Genomic DNA, 26,351 nt, shown 5'->3' with positions numbered 1-26,351 from the left:
TGCTTCAGGGTGCCGAGCAGCGGGGGAAGCTGCAGCAGGGAGAATCATGGCATAGTTTGGGTTGGAAAGGCCCTCAAAGCCCATCCAGTTCCATCCCCCCACCATGGGCAGGGACACCTCCCACTGGATCAGGCTGCCCAAGGCCCATCCAGCCTGGCCTTGAACACCTCCGGGGATGGGGCAGCCACAGCTTCCCTGGGCAACCTGGACCAGTGCTTCACCGCTCTTCATTGTGAAGAAATTCCTCCCTATGTCTAGTCTAAGTCTGCCCCTCATCCTATCACCACAAGCCTTTGTAAACAGCCCTTCCCCAGCTTTCTTGTAGCCCCTTCAGGTACTGGAACGTTGCTATAAGGTCTCATCGGATCCTTCTCCAGGCTGAAGAGCCCCAACTCTCTCAGCATGTCCTCGTATGGAAGGTGCCTCAGCCCTCTGGTCCTCCTTGTAGCCTCTTCTGGACCCGTTCCAACAGAATGAATTTGGTGGTGGTTCCCTGCATTAGTTCAGGATGGGAATGACATTTTAGTCATTAACCAGAGCAGTGCAGCTTTATTAACAGCACAAGTTGAGGTCTGGCTTCCTTGAGAACCCTCATTTTTCTTTTAGTGTTACCCAGCAATAACAACAGCGGTGAAATTAATATATGGTTCTTGTCCTTGCTTTGCTTCTCAGCTGGAAAAGCAAAAGCAAGGGTGGGCTGAGTCATAGAGCCCTCCTGGAGGCAAAGGTGAATAAGTACCATGAGTGACCCTTTCTGCAGGTGCTTCTTTCCTCTGGCCAGTGCGGCAGGCAGCCCATTGCCCAGGAGCTGCACTGGATACCTACACCTGGAGGATGAAGGCTCTGACCTGAATGCAACCAATTAAAATGAGAAAACACACGCTAGTAGTTGCAGCTTTGAAGCTTAAAAGATCTTCTTTTGATGTAAAGGTCGTGATTGTCTTCAACAGCAGATTTTAAACTCACGTTGTTGGCCAGAATAAAGTCAGAAAGATACTCCTCGTTGTGTCTTTTCAAATGGACGTCGTATAGTTACACCCAACATCTAGGTATGTCTTAAAATTTTTGGAACAGCGTTGGTAATTGGGCAAGGAATGCTTGTAAAAGTAAATATGTGCATTTAATGACAGGGCTTTGTAAATAACATATGCCATAAAAGTGACTCATTATTTGCTCTCTTCACTAGTTACATTTCGTGACAAAGGACAATGAGGAAAATGCTCTACAGAGATCTGGGTTTGTGAACTACGGTAACGTGACTGATTTGGTAATTTAAAAAATTACATTTCAGCTTTGCCCAGCGTAATTCATGCATTATGATTACATTTTCTAAGGGGTCTAGTAGTATTTGCTAGTTTGCAAAATAATTAAGCACACTTTGTGTTATTGTGTGGTTTAATATTTGCAGATTTCACATTTGAGACCCTTCATAATTTACTTTTGTGAGTGGAGTGAGATTTTTATATCGGTCTGCCCAACAACTGTGACAAACACGTAGCAACGCTGAACAGTGTTTGAAATGCACATTATAAAATGTTACTTAAATCTCAAGGCATTGAGAAGCAGGTACTCCCAGTAAAATTCAAAAGACACTTATAACCCAAACATTCTCTCTGGAGTACAGCAGCTTCAGGAAAATGGTGTTTAATTTTCCTCCAAACAAGAACACTTAGCTACAGTATATTTAAAACTTCATTAAAGTACACCCGTGACCCTTTCTTTGATTACGATGGATGCACCTATGCCTCTACAGTGATACTCTAGTACACGTACACGTTTTAAAAAACACAGCAATGCTTCATGCTGCAAAGACTTGTAGATTATTATTTTTTTCAGTCAAGGCCTATGTAGCATAAGAACCAGTCACCATAAATAGTAATAAGAAGTTAAGACTTCTTTCAATGTTTCCTTTATTTTGTCTTTATTTCCCAGGTGACTGGTTAAAGTTCCTCCTTTGTCTCATGGAGCAGGCTTTGTCTTACTTTGATGATTGCATTTTTGTCTTTTTTTTTTGTGTTATACAGTAGATGTGCTGGGTAGCTACAGCCTGGGTCGAGAGCCAGCAGCAAAGTGTTAAAACAGCCAAGCTGTTTGTAATCAGGTACATCGTGCAGATATCAAACCCACAGCTTCCTTTTAACCCCAAACGTGGCTTTCTGAGCTCATCACACCTCCTGCTTTAGGCTGTGCAAGTAGGGAGCGTCCTTGTTTTTGATCATGGAGGCTGTTGTGGGTCTGCAGCAGCAGGGCAAGGAGCGTTTCTAGGTTGGCACATGCTCTGCCAGCCTTTCTGGGTGTGATGCAGCTGGATGAGCTGTGGCAGGGAGATCCTGGAACCAGAAGGAGAGTCTATTTGGGCAGGATTGAACATAGTGATGTGTCAGGAGGCTGAAAGGCAGCTGCATAAGCTTAATGCAGTCCATGCTAGACTGACAATTGGGCAGCAGTAACAAGCAGGTGACTGTTGCTGGATTTGAGAGTGGTTAAGTGCTCTCAAAAGCCAAAACTTCACATAGGCCACTTACAGTGAAACAGACTTCAAGCCTAGAATCCTGGCTGGATTGACAAAAGCCCTCTAAATTTCAATGGGGCTGGAATTCCATGCCAGAAGTGCTTTCTAAAACGGTGATGAAAATAGCTTGGTCCTGCCTACCCTTAAATTAGGCTATTTTTAGTATTTATGCCAGTTTGTTGCTCTTCCAGGTTGTAACCATCTTTTTTTAGTTTAGATGGAATTTAAAATGGTCTGAAACAATGTTGTGCTTAATTATTTTGAAGTGATAACGTGGTGGGATGCAAACAGTTGCACAGAGCTCTACAGCAAAAAGACCCATTGGCAAAATGTGAGCCAGCATAACAAAATTCTTAGTTTGCCAGAATACACTCCAATACATATCTTTATCACTCCGAAACCCTTGGTTCCTGAATACCTGTCCTGATGTTAAGGCTGTTGCTTTTTCTCTTCCCTGCCTTGTGCTATCTCTGGATCCTGCCTGCTGCTCTGGAGGCTGTGGTTCCTCACCAGAGCTTTCCCCTGGTCTTACACCCCTTTGGCTCTGCTTCACTGTATGGTCTTCATGACATTCAACGTAGTCCTTGACAATCCCGTTACCTTGTTCTTTGGACTAGCACATTCCTCTGGCTTTTCTGGTTGTTGGCATCAGGTCACGATTAGGTTTTCTTCATTCCTGCACTGTATATGAACCACCTCCATCTCGGGAGACACGTGGTGGCTGCAGCATTGCTGAGAACTGCCTCAGGAGATGGTGGCTGATAGCTCTCAGGAAGTCTTTAAGTCTTCTCTGAGGCCACGATTCGAGGATGTAAATTTTGTGGCTGTTCCATTGAAACACACAGGGATGGGGGAGGGAGGCACCCAAACCCACTGGCTGCTGCCACCTGCAGTATTGTGTCCAGGATGACACTAAGCTGGGTGGAAGCGTGGATCTGCTGGAGGGTATGGAGGCTCCAAAGGAATCTGAACAGGCTGGAGCGCTGGAGTGAGACCAGTGGCATGAGGTTTAAAAGGGGCAAATGCTGGGTCCTGCACTTGGGGCACAACAACCCTGAGCAGCTACAGACTAGGAGAAGTCTGGCTGGAAAGCTGCCCGGAGGAGAGGGACCTGCGGGTGTTGGTTGACAGCGACTGAACATGAGCCAGCAGTGGCCCAGGTGGCCAAGAAGGCCAATGGCATCTTGGCTTGGATCAGAAACAGCGTGACCAGCAGGGCCAGGGAGGTTCTTCTCCCTCTGGACTCAGCACTGGTGAGACCGCTCCTCGAATCCTGTGTTCAGTTCTGGGCCCCTCACCACAAGAAGGATGTTGAGGCTCTGGAGCGAGTCCAGAGAAGAGCAACGAAGCTGGGGAAGGGGCTGGAGAACAGGCCTTATGAGGAACGGCTGAGAGAGCTGGGGGTGTTCAGCCTGGAGAAGAGGAGGCTGAGGGGAGACCTCATTGCTCTCTCCAACTACCTGAAAGGAGGTTGTGGAGAGGAGGGAGCTGGCCTCTTCTTCCAAGTGACAGGGGACAGGACAAGAGGGAATGGCCTCAAGCTCCACCAGGGGAGGTTCAGGATGGACATCAAGAAAAATTATTTCATGGAAAGGGTCACTGGGCACTGGCAGAGGCTGCCCAGGGAGGTGGTTGAGTCACCTTCCCTGGACGGGTTTAAGGCACGGGTGGATGAGGAGCTGATGGACATGGTTTAGTGATTGATGGGAATTGTTGGACTCGATGATCCAGTGGGTCCTTTCCAACCTAGTGACTGGAGCACCTTCCCTGTGAGGACGGGCTGAGAGAGTTGAAATTTTTCAGCCTGGAGAAGGAGCCGAGTAGACCTTATAGGGACCTTCCAGTACCTGAAGGGGCTATAGGAAAGCTGAGGAGGGACTGTTCAGAAGGGCATGGAGTGACAGGATGAGGGGCAATGGCCTTAAATCGGAGAGGGCTGGGTTTAGACTAGACATTAGGAGGAAATTCTTCCCAATGAGGGTGGTGAGGCCCTGGCCCGGGGTTGGGAAGCGGCGGCTGCCCCATCCTTGGCGGTGTTCAAGGCCAGGTACATGGGACTTTGCGCCCCTGATGCCGCGGGAGGCGTCGCTGCAACAGGGGGTGGAACTGGATGACTTTTAAGGTCCGTTCCAACACAAACCGCTCCGTGACCGAGGTGCGAGAGGTGCGCGAAGAACCCCGAGCTCCGCTCCCAGCCGAGCCGCTCCCTGGGCGGGGGTCGCGGCCCCTCCCCGCCCGCTCCCGGCAGCCCGCGGGGCCGCAGATGCGGAGCGGGCTCCATGCGGCTGCTGCTGCTGGCGGGGCTGCGCGTCAGCACGGGCAACGCCACCACGGCCCTCCGGATCCGGTGAGAGCGCGGGGGGCTCCGCGGCGCGGCCGGGGCTGCGGGCACGGGGCGGGGGAGCCGCCCGCCATCCCGCGCGGCCGCCGGCGCACGGAGGCGGTGTCTCGGCCGCCGCAGCCCCGTGAGTGGCTGCCGCCGGGGGTGTGAGAGGAGCCGGCGGGGGCGGCTCTGCCCGGGCTGGCGGGGAGAGGGGGAAAGGTAGACGAGGGCTCCCCCCGCTCCATAAGGTCACAGAATCACTAGGTTGGAAAAGACCCACTGGATCATCCAGTCCAACCATTCCCATCAATCACTAAACCACGTCCCTCAGGTCCTCATCAACCCGTTCCTTAAACACCTCCAGGGAAAGTGACTCAACCACCTCCCTGGGCAGCCTGTTCCACTGCCCAGTGACCCTTTCCGTGAAAATTTTTTTGCTAATGTCCATCCTGAACCTCCCCTGGCGGAGCTTGAGGCCATTCCCTCTTGTCCTGTCCCCTGTCCCTTGGGAGAAGAGCCCAGCTCCCTCCTCTCCACAACCTCCTTTCAGGCAGTTGGAGAGAGCAATGAGGTCTCCCCTCAGCCTCCTCTTCTCCAGGCTAAACACCCCCAGCTCTCTCAGCCGCTCCTCATAAGGCCTGTTCTCCAGCCCCTTCCCCAGCTTCGTTGCTCTTCTCTGGACTCACTCCAGAGCCTCAACATCCTTCTTGTGGTGAGGGCCCAGAACTGAACACAGGATTCGAGGAGCGGTCTCACCAGTGCCGAGTCCAGAGGGAGGATAACCTCCCTGGACCTGCTGGTCACGCCGTTTCTGATCCAAGCCAAGATGCCATTGGCCTTCTTGGCCACCTGGGCCACTGCTGGCTCATGTTCAGTCGCTGTCAACCAACACCCCCAGGTCCTTCTCCTCCAGGCAGCTTTCTAGACAGCCTTCTCCCGGTCAGTAGCACTGCATAAGATTGTTGTGCCGTAAACATCAAAATCAGGTCCCTCTGATACAAAAAGTCCTATATATTACAAAAAGCGGAGTATTTTGATTGAAGCGTTACATTTTCATCCAAGTATTTTTTGACAGTCAGACATAAGGTCCCTCTGAGAGCACGTTTTTGAATCCTAGAACAGTTTGGGGTGGAAGGGACCTCAAAGCCCATCCTGTCCCCCCCGGCCTCCCACCAGGCTGCCTGTGATTTGAGAATAAAGGGTTAACGTGAAGAGGGGCATTGTAACGCGTTTAGCTGTGCTTCCTTTGTTTAAACTTATAACTTATTTAGCTATGCTTTGCTAGTTTAAGTTTTAAAGTAGCTGTCTCACTTGCTTTATACCGAAGCATATTTTGCTCTTGAATAATAACTTTTAGCTAGCCTGCACCTGGATGCTTACATACGGAATTTTAACACGGCTGCAGTTAGAAAAGAATAGGAAAGAATGTGAAAGAAACTTAGAAAAGAATGGGAAAGAATGCGACTGTAAATAAGCCAGATAGCGAGGACTGGTGCAATGATAAGAGAAAGAAGAACCAGCTAGGAGCAGATGCAGCCTTGAAAAAAATTCCCAAGCTGTCTAAGAGCATGCACAAGAAGGAAGTTTGAGAAGTTCACTGTGAAGAAAACTGCGAGCCTTACTCCAGAAGCCCCTGTCCAAGGCCCCCAGAGGGCAGAGTGCATGCACCAAAGGGAGGGAAGCCTTTGCGAACAGTCCCTCCCCAGCTTTCTTGCAGCCCCTTCAGGTACTGGAAGGTGACTGTAAGGTCTCCTCAGAGCCTTCTCTTCTCCAGGCTGAACAACCCCAACTCTCTCAGCCTGTCCTCGTATGGGAGGTGCTCCAGCCCTCTGATCATCTTTGTAGCCTCCTCTGGACCCGTTCCAACAGTTCCGTCTCCTTCTTATGTTTAGGATTCCAGAACTGGACACGATATTCCAGATGAGGTCTCACAGGAGAGGAATAGAGGGGCAGAATCCCATCCCTGGCCCTGCTGGCCATGCTGCTTTTGATGCAGCCCAGGATACGGTTGGTTTCTGGGCTGTGAGCGCACATTGCCGGCTCATGTCGAGCTTCTCATCTAATCAGCACCCCAAGTCGTTCTCCGCAGAGCTGCTCTCAATCACATCGTCCTGATCTTGTACTGAAACCAGGGATTGCCCTGACCCAGGTGTAGGACCTTGCACTTGGCCTTGTTGAGTTTCATGAGGTTCTCACAGCCACACTTCTCTAGCCTGTCCAGGTCAGGACATAATAACATTACAAGGAGTCCTTGGAAAGTAATATAATACACATAAGATTTCTGGGAAAACATGCATGTCAGTGGGAAATTTGTCCTGTAACAGCTCTTGTCTGGCTGCTTCAGCATCCTGTTGCGTCATAGGCATAACCTGTGTGTGTACAAAGTGGGTGCTGCTTTTTTGTGCACATAGACCTTCAAGCAGAAAGAAAACAGTGAGTGAGAGGTCAATTTAAATGTTCACAATGAAGATAGGTAAAGGATTCTTACAGAAATAGTGTTTTGAGAGTCAATAACTTGCGTCGTATTCGGTTGCTATCTTATCACCTGCTATAAATGCTACTTATAGTTGTAATATAAATTAACCCATTTAGGAAAAAAAAGTCTGATCAGAAAAAAACACGTAAAGCTTTCTAGCTAGCAGTTAAATGCATCTTCCTGACTAAAAAGCTAGTCTAGTGACAGCTGTCACTAAAACAATCCTACGCATATACTTCAATCTAATGCTGATTTTCTTAAGACTTTATGCCATTTTAAAAGAAGTAAATGTACATGTGTGTCCGAAGGCTTGGGCATGTCAGTTCTCACATGAACCTGCCATACCTGAGCTTAAGTACATATTGTAACCTTCGTAGCATATGTGTTAAGGTACAGAAAATATATATTCCAAATAATATTTGGCTTCGGTTATATCTGCATACATACTTATGAATTTCATTATTCAATCTTTTTTTTTATATTGAATCGTGGCAACTTTAGTTCAAGTAGAAAGGAAAAAAATGAGGTTGTCTCCGAGTTGGACACTTGCCAGCATAGATTAATTTTATGGCTTAATATCACTGGGTATACTATGTTTATGATGTTACAGCTGTTCCTATAGCTGCTTCATCTTTTCATAAATAAGATATTCATTTCCTGAGTTTAAAGTAACTCGTGACAAAGACACACAAATCTCATTTGATTAGAAATCAGCTTGCAAAGACCAGTGATATAATGAATGTGGTGTGGGCTTTATTAATATTAGTGTGCATAATCTTTAATCAACTTAAAAAATATGGGAAGTGAGTAGAGAATAAAACAGTAGGAAGTCTTTGGTTAGGCTGCCATTCTTCAGCCTTAGAAATGAGATCAAATAGAGTGTTAAGAAAGAAAATAAATTAATCTTCTCTGCACCTTGAAATGTTCTGTTCATCTTTTAGTGCTTGGTGGTAAGGAGGAATAGGAATCTTGAATGAATTGGTTAATTAGAAAGATTTAGAGGAAGTATTTTGTCAATATGTAAATATCTCTAGGGAGGGAGAGGTTGTTTCAGTTCTCCTTTGAAATGGGACAGTTGAAATAGCCATTCTGTAAATCTCCAGGTAATCAACTGCAAGAGAATTAAACCCACAAATTCAATAATGCTCGTCGTTCCTCTTTACAATTATTTTTGAGCTTAGACATTTATTGGAGTAATTCTGAGCCCTGACTGTTCTTCTCTTTAGTCTTACCCTCTCTGTCGCCATTAAAATCCCACGGAAGAACACTTGTACAGACGGAGATCCTCTTCTCCTCGTGGCACATCAGAAGGTGTTGTACCTGCCTCCCTCTGTGTGTCCAGGTGCTGTTGCTGGTGTGGCCATTCCCAGAGCAGGGCAGCAGCAAGGCAGGCATTTATCCTCCACCTTGGGAACTGGGATGTCTTGATTTACATAGCCTGCACTTGGCGTATGCTGCATTCTAAAATGGTTTGCACTGCTAGACCTATTGATAAGGCAGGATTAAACTTTGAATAGTTATTTTGGCCTTCCAAGTGACAGTTACTTCAGAGCATAGAGATGTTTTTACTCATATTTTTGGTTTCTCTTCTTATTTGAAGTGGACTTTATTCATACTTTGTTCATTCCAACTCGATTGCTCTGTGTTGTTTAAAGGAGAAGTTTGAGAGAGAAATAAAATGAAGCATGCTTTGCTTTAACAAGCATGAAAAAATAGGAATAGTTTACAAATAAAACAGAGAAGACCAAGCAGGGTTTAAACTCTTGTAATCCCATCAACTTCAGTGGGAATTGCTTGTATTCTCTGGCCAGGCCAGTGAAAGTGCTGCTGCTCACTTAATAAGCTTTGAATTGTGCTGTATAGATATAACAGTAGCTGATGCATAGCTGCTGTGCAGGATAGACAGCCTAGGGAAAGAGGCACTTCATATTTTTGGATGAAGCCTATTTTGTGCCGTTCAAGAAGTGTCAGTGTATCTACATACCAGGAACTTTTTAGGAAATCAAACATTCTTTGCCTGCAAGTAATTCTATTGGAATATCAGTTGCAAAGTAGAACGTAAATGTTTTTGAGAGGAAAACATGGCAGAAAATAAAGCAATTTTAGAAAGTACAATGCTTTAGAAGTCAGTGTACTTTTGACTCACTTGTGTTTCAGTTTCAGCCATGCTGTGCTTGGAACTATAAGACTGTCTCTGTATATGCAGACCTGTGAACTGCAGATTTGAGTTAAAGGAGGAAAGACTGCCAGCCAGGATAAGTGAGAAGTAGTGATCAGTAATTTAGCAAATAAAAAATTAAACATTGTAAACCACCTGGTATTTCATAGTTGTGTTTAGAGAAAAACGTTTTCCTATAGAAATCTTCAGTAAAGTGAAAACGTGTCAGAAAAGGGGTGTACTATTAGCAATATCTCTCTGCATACAATGTAGATTCAGAGTGGATGCTTACAAGTTTAACTTGCAATCCTCATAATTTCCAAAAAGTGTAAAAAATAGAACAACAAATATTAATTCCCTGAATACTAAAATCAGTGGGGCTGGAAATATTTTATCCAATATTTGGATATGTATAAATATCACAGTGTAAGAAGTGAGTAATATAATTTCCTCTAGGAAGGGATCTTTCAAACTTCCCAAATGACTGAAGTTTTCCCTGTTTGGTTACTTCCTAGCAAAACACCTGAAATCTGGAATCTGATGGCTAAACTCCACTACAGACAACGTACGTTGTCTACGTGTTTGATAGGAATGGTTGGACTTGATGATCCAATGGGTCTTTTCCAACCTGGTGATTTTCCTGGTCTCTTCCAACTCTTTTCTTTCCAACTCTATGAAATACTCTTTTCCCCAGGTAGTGGTATTGGCTTCCATCAGAAGTTTGGTAGAAGGGAGACATGGCAGAGCAACGCAGATTCTGGATCCAAGCAGTAATTGCTTGTTGTTAAGATGCTTGGAAATTTATCTACCGCATCCAAAGGTGTGATAGAGAGAAAATGTAGCCTTGAGATTTGGTATATTCGGTGTTGTCTTAGATTCACAGACAGCAGGAGACATGTTAGTTTTTATTTTTCATTCAGAAAGTATTTGTTTATGAAATGGCAAAATAATGTGGGTACAAAGTTGCCAGGAGGAGAAAAAATACGGGTAATGCATCTCTGCCTTGGCTTGATTCAGGGACATCTGTGACTTCATAGCTTTCAAAAAATATCTCCTGCAGTAGCTTTACAGAACCTCTTCTCGTGTTCCTTGATAACAGCATATGTGTGAAAATCATAGCCTGCATTTTTTTTGGTTATAAAGATGAAAAGTCATTTAGACAATATGAAAATATCACTGTAAATTTCAGTATTTAAATACTGCTCAGTAACTCTGCTTCTATGCTCATATATTTCCATATATCTGTAATCTAAAGCCTGTGACTAATCACATTGAACTCATTGGTATGTTTATGGGATTACGGCATCTTTACATCTGGGAATTTGAATTATTCTAGGAATAATTTGATAATTTTTCCTTCCTAAGCTGTGTGCAAATTTTTTACATGCTCTGGAGTCATTATGTTTAGGAAAAAAAAATGAAACTAATAGAAGTAATCCACAATTTATGAGCCTTTGGAACACTTGAGGGAATCCCCCTCTATTTACCGCAGAAACAGCTGTCATTCAGCTGTGGATTTAGAGCTGTGGAGGAAAGGAAAAGTGTTAATTCCTGGTATATTAAAAAAAAAAAAAGATGCTTTAGATTGAAATTCCTAGCTGAGTTTCTTGACTCCTGATGTCCTGAGAGAGTTATTTTCAAATTGATCATAATACGCAAACATATTGCTTGTACGTGATAGTGATTTATGGTAATTGGAATACTGATGGGAAAAAAAATCTTTTAGACTATTTAATGAGCACCTGTGAAATTATGGGATGCATACACGAGCATCCTGAGTATTTGCCCAAGAGATTTTCTTTCCACAGCACTGAGATTTGGGCATCATTATTTAGATAAAAATTGAGAGCCCCTTTCAAAAGGCAGGTAGGTACTTGGTACAAGTCCATGGGACAACCGGTGTAAATAATTGCTTGACAGTGTGAACAAGAAGCCTACAATCTGTCTGTATTTTATTATTTATTAGTATTTATTAGAATTTATGGGTCTTGTCTCAAGTGGTGAAGTTAAAAGTAAAATGAGTTTCTCTTTAGAGTAAGGAAGAAATACAGCACCATATGCTGTGCCAGTGGAGCTCTGTCTGATATAGTGCTAATACATTCCTCCCAAGGCCTCAAGACATTTTACAGCATTTTTAGCACGAATTTCTGTGCAGTAATGACTAACTTCTCCAGGACAGAAGATTACATTTCTTGAGAGGATGTGAAATGATAAGGGAGGGAAAGAGCCAACGTTATCCAAGGAGCTCTTGAGGTAGCAGGTTTTTAATGCTGGAAGAGATAATGCGCTATGAGAAATCGATCAACTGGAACAATAGCAGAAAACATTCTTGATTTATAAACGTTCTTTATAATATTGAAACTGTAAACACTGCACTACAGCCGATACAGCTTGCTAGTTTATATCAAAACATAGATTTTTGGCTGATGTCATTGGAAACTTTAATTCTGGTTTCAGTGGGAGGAATTCTGAGCCTGGAGTGTAAAGGGAAAGACTGAGCCAAAGCTCACTGAAAAGCCTCAAGTAAAGCTTCCTGTAATCAAAAAGTTTCTTGACTTTGAAAGTCTTTTAATCAATGTTTTAGTATGAGGATCCACTGTATATAAAGATGAACAGGCAAGCTGACACTAGCTGGGATGGGTGGTTGTGTTTTGGGGTTTTTTAGCAACTGAGATTTAGGAAAGGTTGTGACAGTATTGGTGTAGTTACTTTTGTGTAGTTTTCTTCTTATACTTCAATTATCCAGTGCCTGTTTTACAAATGGATGAGCTAAGACAAGAAGAAATTAAACCCACAATCATAGAGAAAACTTTCCCATTTTATTTATGTATTCATTCTTTTGCCCCCACAAACAATTTTTTTTTGCATGTTCTTTATTTTTAATAGCTTTGATTAGCTGGACGTATTTGTGTTTTCTTTCCCTTGGTTGCCTTTCTCCAGAACAAGGATCGGAGAATCTCTTAAGACCAAGGTCAAACATGCTCAATTCAAAAGGAATCTTTACTAATTGAGCTTCAGCTCAATATGCAGAAAAGATCCTCATTATCTTTTTACTTCTTCTGATTTCCAAAGTTGGTGTTGATACTTTGCAGACTTGGGCCTTAAAATAGATGCAGATTATGTTGCTACGAAGTGTGGCTGTGGCTTCACAATGGTGAAGGTAGCAAATATTTTCCAGGAGAAAGAAAACCCTTGAAAATATCTTCATGGTTGCTTGAAAAAAATGAGCATAAATGTGAATGTCAAAGCAAAAATGATTAAGGAAAAAAAATTTTGATTAAGCTTATTTAATATACCAGCATGCTGACAACATTAACAGCATCTTTTTTTTCTTCTCTTTCTATTTGCTCCGATAACGAAGGGATCATCTACATGCTGCAGGTCATGTCTGTATTCTTAAAGATGCTTTCATGTATCAAAGTCCAGCCGAAATAGCAAATCTAACCTCCGCAGACAAGTTTGATGCAGCCCTGGCCATTCATCTTTATAAAGGAGGCAGACTTCTGCAAGGTAATCTGCTTTCTGTTTTGCAATAAAAATACCTCCTGAAAAGGTACTGAAAGAGAAGAGAAGGACTACAAACAGTTATAAATGGCTATAAATGTATAAACCCACATGTAATGTAGTTATTCTGTTTATCCACTTCAACAAGTGTTCATAAATGCTGAAAATCTTTCTCTGTGGGAGATCTGATCCAGGAGGAGAGAACTAAATAAATGTACCTTTAAAGCACATAGTGCATTTCATAATTAAGTGCTTAACTACATTAAGATAAAAGCACTACATTAACATTAAGATACTTTGAGCAAATGTGTTCGTTCAGAGGACAGTGGTTCGACGAAGTATAGCTGAGGTCAAATAGAAGAAAGCTGAGAGGCTAATTTGATTTTTCTGTTCAAAAATGAGTCAGGTTTTTTTGGACATGAAATAACTTTGAGCTATTCACGCCAGCTAAACTGTAGGAGACAGGATGTTATCAGACAAATAGTGAAATTTTCTATTGTATGTAGCTATGTAGAACAAAATTTTAGCCTGGCATTAATGATACACTAGAAGCACTGGCTTTCAAAATTACAGATGCTGTCACCTACTGCAATTGCAAGTGTGTATCCATTTTTGAGATCACATTCATATTGTGCAAATCTATTCACTTGGACAAAGGTGCATAATTTGATACTTCCATCAGATCTCAGTATAGTTGGGTTGTGCTATTTTTCAGACTTCAGAAGTCACCCCTGCAATTTGTGATCGTGGGTTATCAGAAAGCCTGAATTGCCTGTCTGGCATGCTTGTGTATCTTTTGTTACAATGGAGCTCTCATTTCAGCAGGGATCCTAGAATACAAATAAAAAAGTAATTCCATAAGACGATCCCTGCTACCATGTGTATTAAGACTTCTCTTGTTGGAATATAGAGATGATTGGTTTTGTGATAAGACCTAAAATTGTTTTGGAAGAGGTTTACGGAAGGTCTTAGAATGATCTCTTTCTTTTTTTTTTTCCTAAGGAACAAAAAGTAAGGTTGGATTTTAAGTGTTTACTGTAAAACTTTATTGCAAATTTGACTTGCATAACTTTGCCCGAATAGCGTTCCTATTAGTGTTTCAAAATCCAAAATGACCTACAGAGCCAGATACTTGATTGATTTACAAAAGCTCAGTAATTAAAATAAGTCAGAGTCACACTGTTCCAAAAAGCATCTGCAATAACTGATAGAAAAATAAAACACAAGTCTATGAAAAGCAAGACAGAAGGTAGTGTGGTTGCTGGGATGCTGCTATCAACATGTAAAAGTTATTGTAGATTTCTTGAAGGAAAAAGTGATTCAGAGGGCACTCCTGATACTTGTAACATTTAATTGTTCCGTACCCTATATTAAGAAATACCTTAAAGAACTGTAGTCATTTCAGTCATACTACTAGTACTACTCTACCACCAGTCTTTGGGCCTCGTCCTGGAAAGTTTGTTTGCATGACTGAGGATGTGTGATCAAAACTTTTAATAGATGACATTGTAATTACTTCGTATTTATTAGAAAGGCAATATATATTTTATATTGTGTGACAGAAAGCCAGCCCTAGAAGACTGTTTCTTTAGCAAAACTGCAGTCCCATTTGGAATTTAAAACTATGTTCTGCATATATTGGTTAGCCACTGTGAGTCTGTTATTTGTTAGCTTGATGTGGTGTAAAACTGACCACTTGATTGTTTTCAATGCTGAAACAGTCAACAGTAACAGTTATATAAAGGGAGAACATTACTGCTAACTTTCTAGTTACTAAAAATAACCGGACTCCAAGAAAAGAAATACTACTAGAAAGGAATCTTGCATCAGGGTTGGCTTTTGTATTTTCGTCTAAGTAGCCTTTAGCCTTGTCCACCCACATAAGTACAGCAGTTGTTAGCACAGAAGTACTACTCTACTCTGTTTTGGTGGCATTACCCTTATGCAAATATGAATTTATGCCAATGCCGTGTATCAAAACTGGGCTTTTACCGGAGTGTGGACACTACTAGGATCTGTTTGCTTAGGTTGATACTCTAAAACTTGAATGTTGATGAGGTCTTGTGCACAGACTGTCCCACAGCCAACATGCGTCCTGCTGTTCTGAGCACGGAGCATCCTAAAACAACTTCCATAATTTGAGTGAACTCAGGAAGTTTTGGAACAACCAACTATAAACACAGATGCATCTTTTGGGATGGAATTAGGCAAAACAATGGTTTTATTGCAGGCTCACATATACTGCCTTTGTTAATTTGCTGACCTTTTCTGATGGTGTGGCTCCATCTACAACTTCTGTAGCAGTAGAATTTGCTTTGAAAGTCAGTATTTTAAAAAAAAAAACAAACAAACCCTGAAGTAATGTCAGTGACCAAGTTTGCAGGATGATCATCCAAACCTCTGGATTGGGATGCTTGAAGGGGCAGTGAATCAGTGGCTGAGGGGCCTGGGACCAAACTTTGAAATACTGCATCTTATTAAAATGTGAGTAACATTTAAAATATATATGCTGTTTGGTGGGCTGCCAGGGAGAGAGGTAGCAGAAACTAAGTGATTGTTCTTCATGGAGAAGGCAAAGCAAATAAATCTCAGAGCTACACAACAGACTGAAGCTGCATAGTCATTGTATAGGTATTTTCCAGTGCTAAAACCATAGAAATTGCAGTTCCTGCAGGCTTGTTTTTAAAAATTTTTGTTGACATATATGATTTTTTGCTCTTAATGTCCCCTTCCAGTCAATGACCTTGATGTGCGGGTCAACTTCTCATCATAGTAATTGCTTTGCAGGTAGCAGAATTCCTTTTGGAATCATCTTTGGTGGGACAGATGTAAATGAAGATACCAAATGCAAAGAGAAACATCGAGTAATGGGAGCAGTGCTAGCAGAAGCCAGGTAAAAGCGTGTGTGGTAGGTTTATGACAGGAAAATGCATTCTAGTAATGGCAGATCTTTTAGGAACTGTTCCAAAAATGCTTGGAATCACTGGGGGATGTGTGGGCCAGCGAACAAAGGATAGACTTCTTGAAATCCTTATGATATTAATATATTATTTGATCATTCAGTGATGGAAGTAGAACAGTTTCTTCATAAAAAATAGTCTGTATGCAGTCTATTCATTTTATTTTTCCTCTGTAATGTTTGATTCTGTCCATGTAAGAGTTGGCAGAGGTAATTTGGTCTCTTAGGCTGTGAATTTTCTGAAAGACTCAGATCCCATTGAAAGCTAATGAAATTTGTGCTCTTGCTAACTAATCCTGCACTTTGTCTACAAAACCATAGCTGTTTTCTAGAATAATAGGACTGTACATGTGATGAGAATGTAGAATTTTGGGGCATGTAAAAGGTACGAGAAGTGTAATAGCAAGAATACTTAACGTGGGATTTGGCAGCATATTGCTCTGTAGAATAATCTGCCTTGTGGGTAGACATAAAGACAGCCTTTGATAGTACTGTGGACTGCAGTAACTTGAATATTTATTTGATGTGTTTGCAATGGATACAGTTTTATGCAATCAAGTTTTTATTTCTTACCAAAATTATTTTAGACTGTTTGTATTTGCAGAGATTTAGGTGAAGAAATGCACATATAATTATTTCAAGCAATATCTGCCCAGTTTTCATTCATACAGAACTATCCTGGCCATGAAATGACTGGTATTTGGTATTTAAATACTGAATTTTTAGTAGTGGAGGTGGTTGATGAAAGCTAGTGGTGGAGGTATCACTATTTAAATAGCCAACCTTTGTTAGTGGTAGAGGTATGAATATTCTCTTTAAATCTTCTAGTAATACTATTGGCCTAAAGAAGACTGGACCCTGTTTGCGAAGGTCCTGTGCCAAAAGTGCTTAATATTGCTCAAAGTTGTCCTTTTTTAAACGTCTGTTTCTTAGTACATTCTGGTTTGTGTTACATGTATTTAAACATATTAAATATTCTCTAATGGAACAGACATATTTTATGCATTAAGTGCTATCTGTATGTACAGACCAGGGTGCCCAGCAGTTTGCTTTAAATGAAATTACAGTAGTTCAGATGTGGCGGTGTGGATTTTGGTTCATGTTAGCAATGAGGAAATACATGCAGTATCCGCAGCAGGCTTAAAATCCCATAGTTTTGTCTTTGCTAATACCACTGTATGTTCTAGCCATTATCAACCAACTTAACAGTGGCGTGGATATGCTCTTCTATCTATAGCACACTATAAAATGTGGTAGGTAAACAGATTTTAAAGACAGCAGTTAATCACATTCATTGGAAAATCATTAAAGCATGTTCTTACGTCTTAGTGTGACTTGTAGTTGAAAAGCAACTTAAGGCCCCACAAAATTTGTATACTCATTTACTTTTGTTGTCAAATGATCAGAAGTTATTCTTTATCCGGGGCTGAAGGAAGAGGAAAAAATATATCTAAATGTGTCAGGTAAATTTCAGCACTGACCAAAATGAAAATTATATAGGAACAGAATCTCTGAGTGTGTCCATGTGATCCAGTTCTGTGTTTAAAATATGATTTGTCACAAATACAGCTAATATAGCTTATGTAAAACGTATGCTTTACTGATTGCTTTTTTAATTATAATTGAGTTAGGAACTTGAAGTATAGCTTAATAGTTTGGATTTCCTATGATATTTTAAAATATATTACTGCTTCCTTACACAGTTCATAATATTTTCTGCGCTACAGAAAAAGTAATTTAGTTTTCCAGAAGTTATTCTGAGTGGATCTCTTCTCCAATATCATCACTAGTATTATTCATTGCATAGTTATTAAAAGAAACATTGATTTTTTTCTTTTCTTTATTGATTGCAGGGTTCTAAGCAGAAAGTACAATGAATTGTAGATTAGTTGTCCAGTACAATGTACCACCACATTCCATAAAACAAAGTATTGAACACTGTCTAGCTTTATAATGAGTGTTTCATTTTTAATCAAATTCCTTTAAATGGTGGTTGTACTCCTCTAGGGTGTTTTTTTCTTTTGAGCAGTGTTTTGTAGACTTGGGAACAATATTTTTTTTCTGCTTGCTAATGTGATATATTGAAAGTATAATTGCAAAATCTGGAAAGGGAGCATGTGCAACTTAACAAAACAAGCATTTGCAAAGGGTTTAATAACCTTAAAGCTGTCGAGTTGTATGTGAAATTCATTGTAGTACCATAAAGCAGATACTACAAAACAAATCTATGGGAATAAGGTTTGTTTCAACAAATGAAAGTAAAAGTTATAATTCAGCATTTATGTGACTTCTAGTGAATGCCTATGATTTGTGTTCTCAAATTATAATATAACGTCTCCAATCAGCATTATTCTGGTTGTGACTTAGCAATGTGCTTTACCTCTGACCATTGAGATGTCGTAGGGTTGGCTCACAACTGAAACACTATGGAAAAGAAACACTGAATCAAAAGTGTTACATGTGAAAACCCCTGTTTTTTAGTCAGTACCTATAAAAGCAAAAAAGGAATTTTGCTGAGCAGACACGTTATGTCTCCTATGAAGGGGGTATTCAAACATTACTTTTCCACAGGGCTGATCATCTTCAGAAATGATCCCATTTGTGGTTCTAATTAACACAAAAGTTCCATTTCAAATAATGTGTTTATGTTCCATCACAGCTTAAAAGCTACATTAAAAGCCAGCATGATCTTAAGATCTCTTCTGAACAGGGATTCTTTGTTAACTCTGACTGCATAAAAATATCTCATATGACTTTGTGGGCTTATGACACCAAGCTCCCACTAAGAATAACTTGTTTATCGGGTATATTTAGAAATCCGACTCCTGTAGCTGAAGTCCCTCTGTAATGAGACACTCAAAAATGAAAACTGTTTGTATCAATGCTGATTTAAACAGTGTCTGACATAACTCTTCTGTTGTGTGGAATGGTAGTGTACGGCATACGTTTCCCGAAGACATGTTGAGTAGAATTCCAGATGAGCCTTTAGAAACAACCATAAGGGAAAAAGTGGCAGTTTAAGCTTGGGAGCAGAATTCTCCTTCCCAGATGAAAAACCTAGACATTAAGTTATTCAAGTATACTTTTGTTTGCTTGTTCTTAGTTTGCTGTTATTGTTTATGCACATTCCAGAGGAGAAGCAGATAGTGTTCATATACTGTTTTACAGTTACTTCATTTAAATGCCCTTCTCATAACAGAGAACAGTCAAAATGCCCTTCTATCAGTATTATGTCTGGCTAGTGCAACCATCTCTTTGCCTGAAACAATGGCTGTGGTAAATGTCATTTGTTGGCACCCAGTGCTTTCCTATTTATTATAAAGGAATATCAGGTGCCTAAAACAGCACTGCAAATTTCTTCTACACTGCAGATGCCTAATGTTCACAGCAACAAAGCTGTGTCTCCTAAGTCTGAGATGCCAGGGTTAAAGCCTAGTCACTGGATCATCTCCATTTAGTTTATTTAATTCCAGTATTTTTCCTGCAGGATAACATTTTGATCTCTCGGGTATTTGTTTCTCATTGACAGCTTTGACTAGTTAGAAATAATGAGGGAACATTGGGGAGAGGTTTAAAAACATCCACATGCTCATTTGAATTAAACTCGGTTGCAATGAGTTGCAAATAGTGGGACTGGGTATTGTCAAATAATAATCATATGGAATTAACTGGATGTAGGATCCCTTCTTACGTAACCTCCTGGTTGTGAAGAGCGCGATTGCACCTTGAAGTCATGTAGAAACAGGAAATGCTAACTCACTTCTGCAGCTGTATGTATTCATCATTATGGTTGGACTGGATGATCTGGTGGGTCTTTTCTAAGCTGGTGATTTTATGATTCTATGATCTAGATCAACTGAGGGTTGTTGCCGTTATGTAGGTTTGGCCTTACTGTAAGAAATCCTCACTTTGAACTCCCTGAGAACTCCAAGTTGTAAAGCCTGAAGAGATACCAGTTGTTTTCTCAGTATTTTCTGGAAAAACAAATAGAAAGACTGCTCTCTCTCTTCCAATCTATAATGATTTTTATAAGCCTCTGCTCTTTGCTCTTATAAAGATTTTCTTGTGAAGTACTTTTCTGTTTTTATGATTAAACATGAAGCAGATGATTCCAACTATTTTTGTCCATCTAACTAGGTTTGCAGTGGCTTTCACCATGAAAATGAAGGAACTGGCAGCAGCGGAGTGGGTATGTTTTTCATCATGATGGTGATGCTTATAATGTTAGCAACTATGCATTCTCCTAAAATGTTTTCTAAATAATGATAGAGAATTGTAATAATCTTCATATTCTCTAATCTTGTTTTTCCTTTCAGAGAAAGCATTTCATATTTATGTACTTTGACAGGTCAAGTAGATCTGGCATTTAAAAGCTGTTTAGTATTTGAAAAGAGTATACAGCAATTTAGGAAGTGCTTCTCTGTAACATTTAAAACTAATCATTGCTGTTGTTATCGAGTTTTTCGTGATGCCATATGCTTATATTGTTTATTTTTGCATCATTTAATAAACAGTATGTTGCCAAAATTCCACTAAACTGTTCTACTTACAATAAAGAATTTGGAAGAATAAATTGAAACTACTTGATTTGTCAACACTGGAAATAGAATGAACTTCTTAAGGTGAACCAAGCTGAAGTTTTGCCAAGTCCACCAATATGTGATACACAGCCCTGGAGAGCAGAGTTTGAGGGATATGTAGCACATAAATAGCACTTAACTTTCTTAAGCTCATCTGTCCTGAAAACAAACCAAGATACATCGTGCTGAAAGATATATGGAAAAATACTAAAAACCATTTTCATCCAACAGTATCGTGTTTAAATGCATTTGGCAGTGTATTTTAAGGAGATTATTTAGCCAGCAAAGAACTAGCAGTAATAAGGGCTGGCTCTCTAACTCTTCATTTAGTAGGTACCAGTGTATCCACTGTATCACAAGCCTCCTTCAGACATGCAGTGCAATTATTTTTAGTATCCAATGCTCCTGTTTGAAAATAGAATGTATCAGTATTTTCACCCGTGTGTTGTAGAGTTGGTGGCAGACTACCAGTGGAGAAAATTGAGACAGATCCTTGAAGCAGAGAGTCCTCAATCCTGGTTTCTGAAGAGTAGAGTAAGGCAACAAAGAGCTGCCAGTCATTTGAATACAAGGAGTGCTTTTGGATGGCATCAGGCTGCACTGGTAACCTGTGGAAAACTTCACACCCAGGCAGCAGGGTTTGCTGATCCAGCTTGATGGCTCAGCTGATTTCCTGTGCAAGATTAGGTTTCCAACTAACTTGTTGACTAAAGGCTTGTACTGGATTACAGAGATCTTTGCCAAGCACCAGATCTAGTGAATCGTAAGCAGTAACTATTTGGTGACAGACAGGGAATTGGAGGCAAGTCTGTCAAGTCCTAAACTGAAATACTACTGCCTGACCTGTGTCTTAAATTCTGAGGTTTTGAGTTCTCTTTACAGCTGTGTCCTCACATAAAGGGTGAGAGCAAATGTCACACTTCTACTTTCAAACAGGGAAGAATATGAATACGTCTTTCCATACCCAGGTCACAGAATATTAACACTTTTTTACACGTTAAGTCACACTAATGTGAACCGCATAATTTCTAGAATGTGTTTTATTAATTGAAGAGTCAATTCAGATTTTAAATTGTGAACATGTTAGCAGTTGCACTGTGCTCAAGGGCTGTATCCTCCAACAAATCCTTTTTCATTATGTTGGATAAATTATCTTTAATTATGAAGTACATAATACAGCATTTGTAATAATCAGTGTTGCAAGTGAGGTTGAGATACTGTAAGAGATCTTATGCTTATGATCAGTGTTCTATTTTGGTAGTATGAAACAGGTACATAAGAATTACCTAAGCCAGTTCTATTAGCAATCATTTTCATTTCTGCATTCTTCTCAAGACCATTTGAAATAAAGAACATAATAGAAAACTGATCTATGAAGAGTGAATACACCTGTATGCCCTGTTACACAGCATTCCTGCTATTTTTTTCTTGATGATCCAAACCCTGGCAGGATTATGTTTACTCACCATAAGCTGTTAGAGTTCCAGCAGAGCATGAAACCAGATGGTTAACTTAAGCTTATTTTTGAAACTTGGTGGTTTTAGGGAACTGAAGGCCTATCTTTACCCACCAGAGGTTGAGACAGAAATATGCAGTGTGCCAGCTATGTAGGCAAGGCTGGCTTCAGCTGCCCTCTGCCTCATTGGCTTTTTTCCACCTTCTGTTTTGCTGCATCTGTGTCCTAGCTCTGAATTTCAGCTCTCCTGCTTGTCCTGCTGATGTTGGCCTCCAGTTTGCAATGCTGTCTCCATTGTTTGCGAGACTTTTTTTAGGATTGGAAAATCCAGTATAACTTAAAATGCTGCTTATTCATAGCTGAGAAATGGACCAAGAAGTGTTATGTAATAGAATAACCTATAAAACCATTTTTTGATATTTTTAAATGCTTTGTGCAGAAAAGTTCATATAAATTTTGAAGGATAAAGTCCATAGAATATCCTTAGTATTGCACTGTAACATAAACAGTGTTATTTCCCCCCTGCTTCATTTGTGTGGATTTGCTGCTTGTTCCTGTATTTTTAGTTTCTTAGTTAATTCACTCCGATTCTCAGAAGCCGCCTCCTTCCCATCTGTGAAGCACCTTGTTGTTGACTGTTCACTTTTTTTATGACCTCTTTTCTGTCCATTGCTTTTTCCAGTTCATTTTTAGTAACTAAAATAGCCTGTTAATGACTGGGCAGTGGCCTGGAGGGGCAGTCACGTAGCAGTGACAGGGGAAAACCAAAATGTTTGCAAGTTAAAAGAAAAATAATTTACTTCCTTTGCTTCTGATCTCATGAGGTGACTGGCTCAGGAACTGGTTGCTTAACAGTTTTTTTCTGCATTGATTCTTGTTCTACAAGTTCTCTTCCTGCGTTTAGGTCATTATCCAATAGGTGTGATTTCACTGTCTGCTAGGGATGAGGAGAGGGTAGGAGAGGAGAGGGGAAGACTAATGTGCAGCTGGAAGTGATGCGCTGGTGTACATGATGCTCTGCCTTACTTAACTCTGTGTTGTTCCAACAACCATCCACATTAAGAGGCAAGTCTGCATAGCAATATTTAGCTTGGAGAGCTGGGAAATGTGTCGCCCTGTTCAAAAGGGGAATGGTTGGAGGGGCATCTGGTAGTCCTTTTTCCATCTGCACTTTAGAAAGAGCTGTGGCAGGCAAATAGTGACTCTGAAAGCTGCAGCCTGCTCGGATTGGGTCTCTCTGCAGGATGAAATCGGCGCTGGAAAAGAGGCGAGACTTAGTCTCAAGATAGTGGAGACTGGTGCTCCAAAAATGGTTGTTTTTTCTGGATGCTATGATGCCAAATTAAGCAGTAGCGTTAGTGGAACTGCTTGAAAGAATACTATATAAAACTGAAACATTAAAGTTCATACTGGGCAAATCTTTTGGAGATTAAACTAGTTGAGTAATATGTTCCTTCGCCTGCTCCTTTACAGGCATTGTGACCAGTGCTTTTAGAACGACTAGAAACTGTCTGAACGCAGAGCTTTGTACAGATACAGACTCAAAAAACTTGCTGGGCTGTGGAGGTGTTGGGGATTGGGTAGAAAGATCCCAATAATATTTAGGTGCTTTCATGATGCACTCCACAAATTCATGGTTGGATTTATAGAAAGATACTGATTTTTTAATCACCAAAATTAAATAACTGGCATAGTCGCGCTTCAGGAGTAACTTTGAAAGTGTGGTAATTACCTGGAATCATAGAATAGTTTAGGTTGGAAGGGACTTTAAAGATCATCCAGTCCCACCCCTGCCATGGGCAGGGACACCTCCCACTGGATCAGGCTGCCCAAGGCCCCATCCAACCTGGCCTTGAACACCTCCAGGGATGGAGCAGCCACAGCTTCCCTGGGCAACCTGGGCCAGGGCCTCGCCGCTGTCATGGTGAGGAAATTCTTCCTTATGTCTCGTCAAAATCTGCCTCTCTCCAGATTTAGACCTCTTTTACTCCAGCTATTTTAAAATATATCTTGTGCAATTTTTGTTTGGGAATATTCTGCAATAACTGCTCCTGGCCAGTTTTCCTGTATAGACAAGTCCACGTATATTGACAGCAATTTTTGAAAAGGTTTGAGGTAAGTGATATTTGTTTCATGCCTGAAGTGTTTAAAAATTCTGTTATGGATAAATGTCGACTGTGAGGTTTGAAATCACCTATAATTTTTTCTTTCAAGATGAACATTTTCTGGGAACTAGGGCTTTTCCATATTTGAAAATGTCTTTGTTATAGGGGAAAACTTTAATTTTCTACACAATAAGCAGGTTAATGATTATGAGAAAGGATACAGAGATAAACTAAAAAATATGTTTGTACTAACATGGTAATTGTGTTAATAGCAAAATTGTTTCATTGCTACTGTAAATGTTCATAGTAAATGTAATTTACCTTGCTGACTCTTGGATTTTAGTGTTACTTCAATGTATGTTTCTAACAGTCTGTTTTGATTTTTAATAGCCAAAAGAAAATCAGACTGATGTGTGTTTTGTTATACCAGTTAGGTTTTTTTTTGAAGACTGAACTGGTCTTTTATGGAGACCTGTGAAAGTTACTTTTCTTCTCCTTCTTTTTAAAGCCAGATGCTAGGAAGAAAATATATGTCCAAACACAAGGTGAGAGTTTTGAAATATTGATTAAAGCATTCAGTTTATTTGAATCGTGTGTTTAGTACCTGTATTTTATGTATCTACCATCTTTGCCCAGGAAATATTTTACTGTAGTGGGTATGGGGTCTGAAGTCCTGTTTCCACTGAAGTTGAGATTTTTGCCATTGACGTTAATTGAGGCAGTATTTCAGACTCTTAGCCTAAATTTTCGACTCATTTGGTGCTTTAAAGAAAGTTTTCCTAGATGCTTTATAGTAGGAATCTGAAAGAGAAAGTAACGCCTAAGGTAGCACTGAGCTTTCTCCAAAGCAAGTTTGTTTTTATAGAAGTTTTGATGCTGGATGATTATTCTCTGAAACTCCACATTCCTTTAAATGTTTTAATTTGAGTCCCCTGCATAATGGCACCCAACAACTATCTAGTTCAAAGCATATTACTGAAGTGAGTAGTCTACGGAACACTCAACTCAGCAGTTTAGGTGTAATTACTTAAGCTACAGCTCTTGATTTTTTTTTACCTAACAATAATTCTCCACTGATTCCGAAGCTCACTCCATTCTGTATATTTAACTTTCATGGAAAATAAAATTATTTTCAAAGTTGTTATGTTGAATTAACTCACTGTGAGATCTGTGTAGCCCATATTTAGTCTATATTTAAGCCTCTTGTGAGGTAATAGTTACCTAAGAGATTAAATACATTAATAAAATAGTTTCATTAGTAAAATAATTTTTAACACAAAGCAAACCATGTAAATTAATATTCCGTTTAGATTAGTATTTAATGTTGATATAAATTTAATTTACTTTTTTGCCTGGCATTATGGACATTAAGGTCTCAGCTGGCCTGTATCTGTTTTGGAATAATGTGCTCCCTCAGGTAACATTATCTTACATGTAGATTTTAAAAGGCCAAATTTAGCATGATGTAAGTGAGCTTAATTGCCTGGGTTACTGAAGAAGTTCATACAGTGTGTGATTATGCAAAATTTTCAATTGAATTTCAATCTGATAACTACAGAAGGATTACACAGAACGTGACATTGGTGGGAAGAGAAGGGCTTCAAATGGGAAGAGCTGTGTGTGGAATTCAATGTGCTTGACAGAAATACTGTTTTCTTAGGGCAGGACTTCTAGAACGGTAGTTCAGCCATCCTAGGACCAATAAAACATCTTGTCTTTCTCTTCATTTCAACACAGGAATTAAGACTGCACCCAGTGAAACATTTGACTGGTATAGATTTCTAGAAGATGCCGGTAAAACTCACTTTTTTCTGTATTAACTACATTTATTCTTAGTAGATGTCAACAATGAAAGAAATTTAGAATGTGAATGTTAACTGATTATGTAATAAAATGACTTGATGTTATGAAAATGAAAAACTCTTACTATTAGATTCAGGCAGAATATCGATCAGGTTAGTCTGGTTAGTAAACTACCCAGACTGCCTCCAGATTTCGGGTCTGCCCAGGGCTGAACTGCACCAAAAGATAAAATGGTTATGACATAAGACTCAGTGGCCGTTACGAGGTAAGTCAGACCAATACCTGGGCATGCTGTGCTTTACAGGTGTGTGATAGAAACTGTGGATGTCTTTTGTAGAAGAGTGGATGAGGTGAAGAAGTGGTGAGGGAGGGAAATCTTGCAGTTTTATTATTTATTATTTATCTGGAACCTGTCTCTGAGCTCACCAAAGTAATGGCATGTAAGGCAGATGACCTAATAGAAAGTCACCTGATC

At 40.4% G+C, this 26,351-nt stretch overlaps 1 protein-coding gene across 1 annotated transcript in view; it reads left to right on the top strand.

Annotated features, from left to right (window-relative positions):
• Window positions 1-4,712: 4,712 nt before the first annotated feature.
• The window catches only part of GLT1D1 (glycosyltransferase 1 domain containing 1), a 55,618-nt gene continuing 33,979 nt past the window's right edge, over window positions 4,713-26,351 (top strand). The window contains exons 1-6 of the mRNA XM_069871356.1: window positions 4,713-4,859; window positions 12,831-12,979; window positions 15,761-15,866; window positions 20,070-20,121; window positions 24,582-24,618; window positions 25,811-25,867. Of these exons, the coding sequence (XP_069727457.1) occupies window positions 4,792-4,859; window positions 12,831-12,979; window positions 15,761-15,866; window positions 20,070-20,121; window positions 24,582-24,618; window positions 25,811-25,867 (469 nt within the window). The 5' untranslated portion in view covers window positions 4,713-4,791. The remainder of the gene's footprint in view (window positions 4,860-12,830; window positions 12,980-15,760; window positions 15,867-20,069; window positions 20,122-24,581; window positions 24,619-25,810; window positions 25,868-26,351) is intronic.

This window comes from Phaenicophaeus curvirostris, chromosome 17 (genome assembly GCF_032191515.1).
Source record: "Phaenicophaeus curvirostris isolate KB17595 chromosome 17, BPBGC_Pcur_1.0, whole genome shotgun sequence".
Taxonomy (NCBI): Eukaryota; Metazoa; Chordata; class Aves; order Cuculiformes; family Cuculidae; genus Phaenicophaeus; species Phaenicophaeus curvirostris.
The sequence above is the reverse complement of the archived record's forward strand: the minus strand, read 5'-3'. Positions and strand labels throughout refer to the sequence as shown.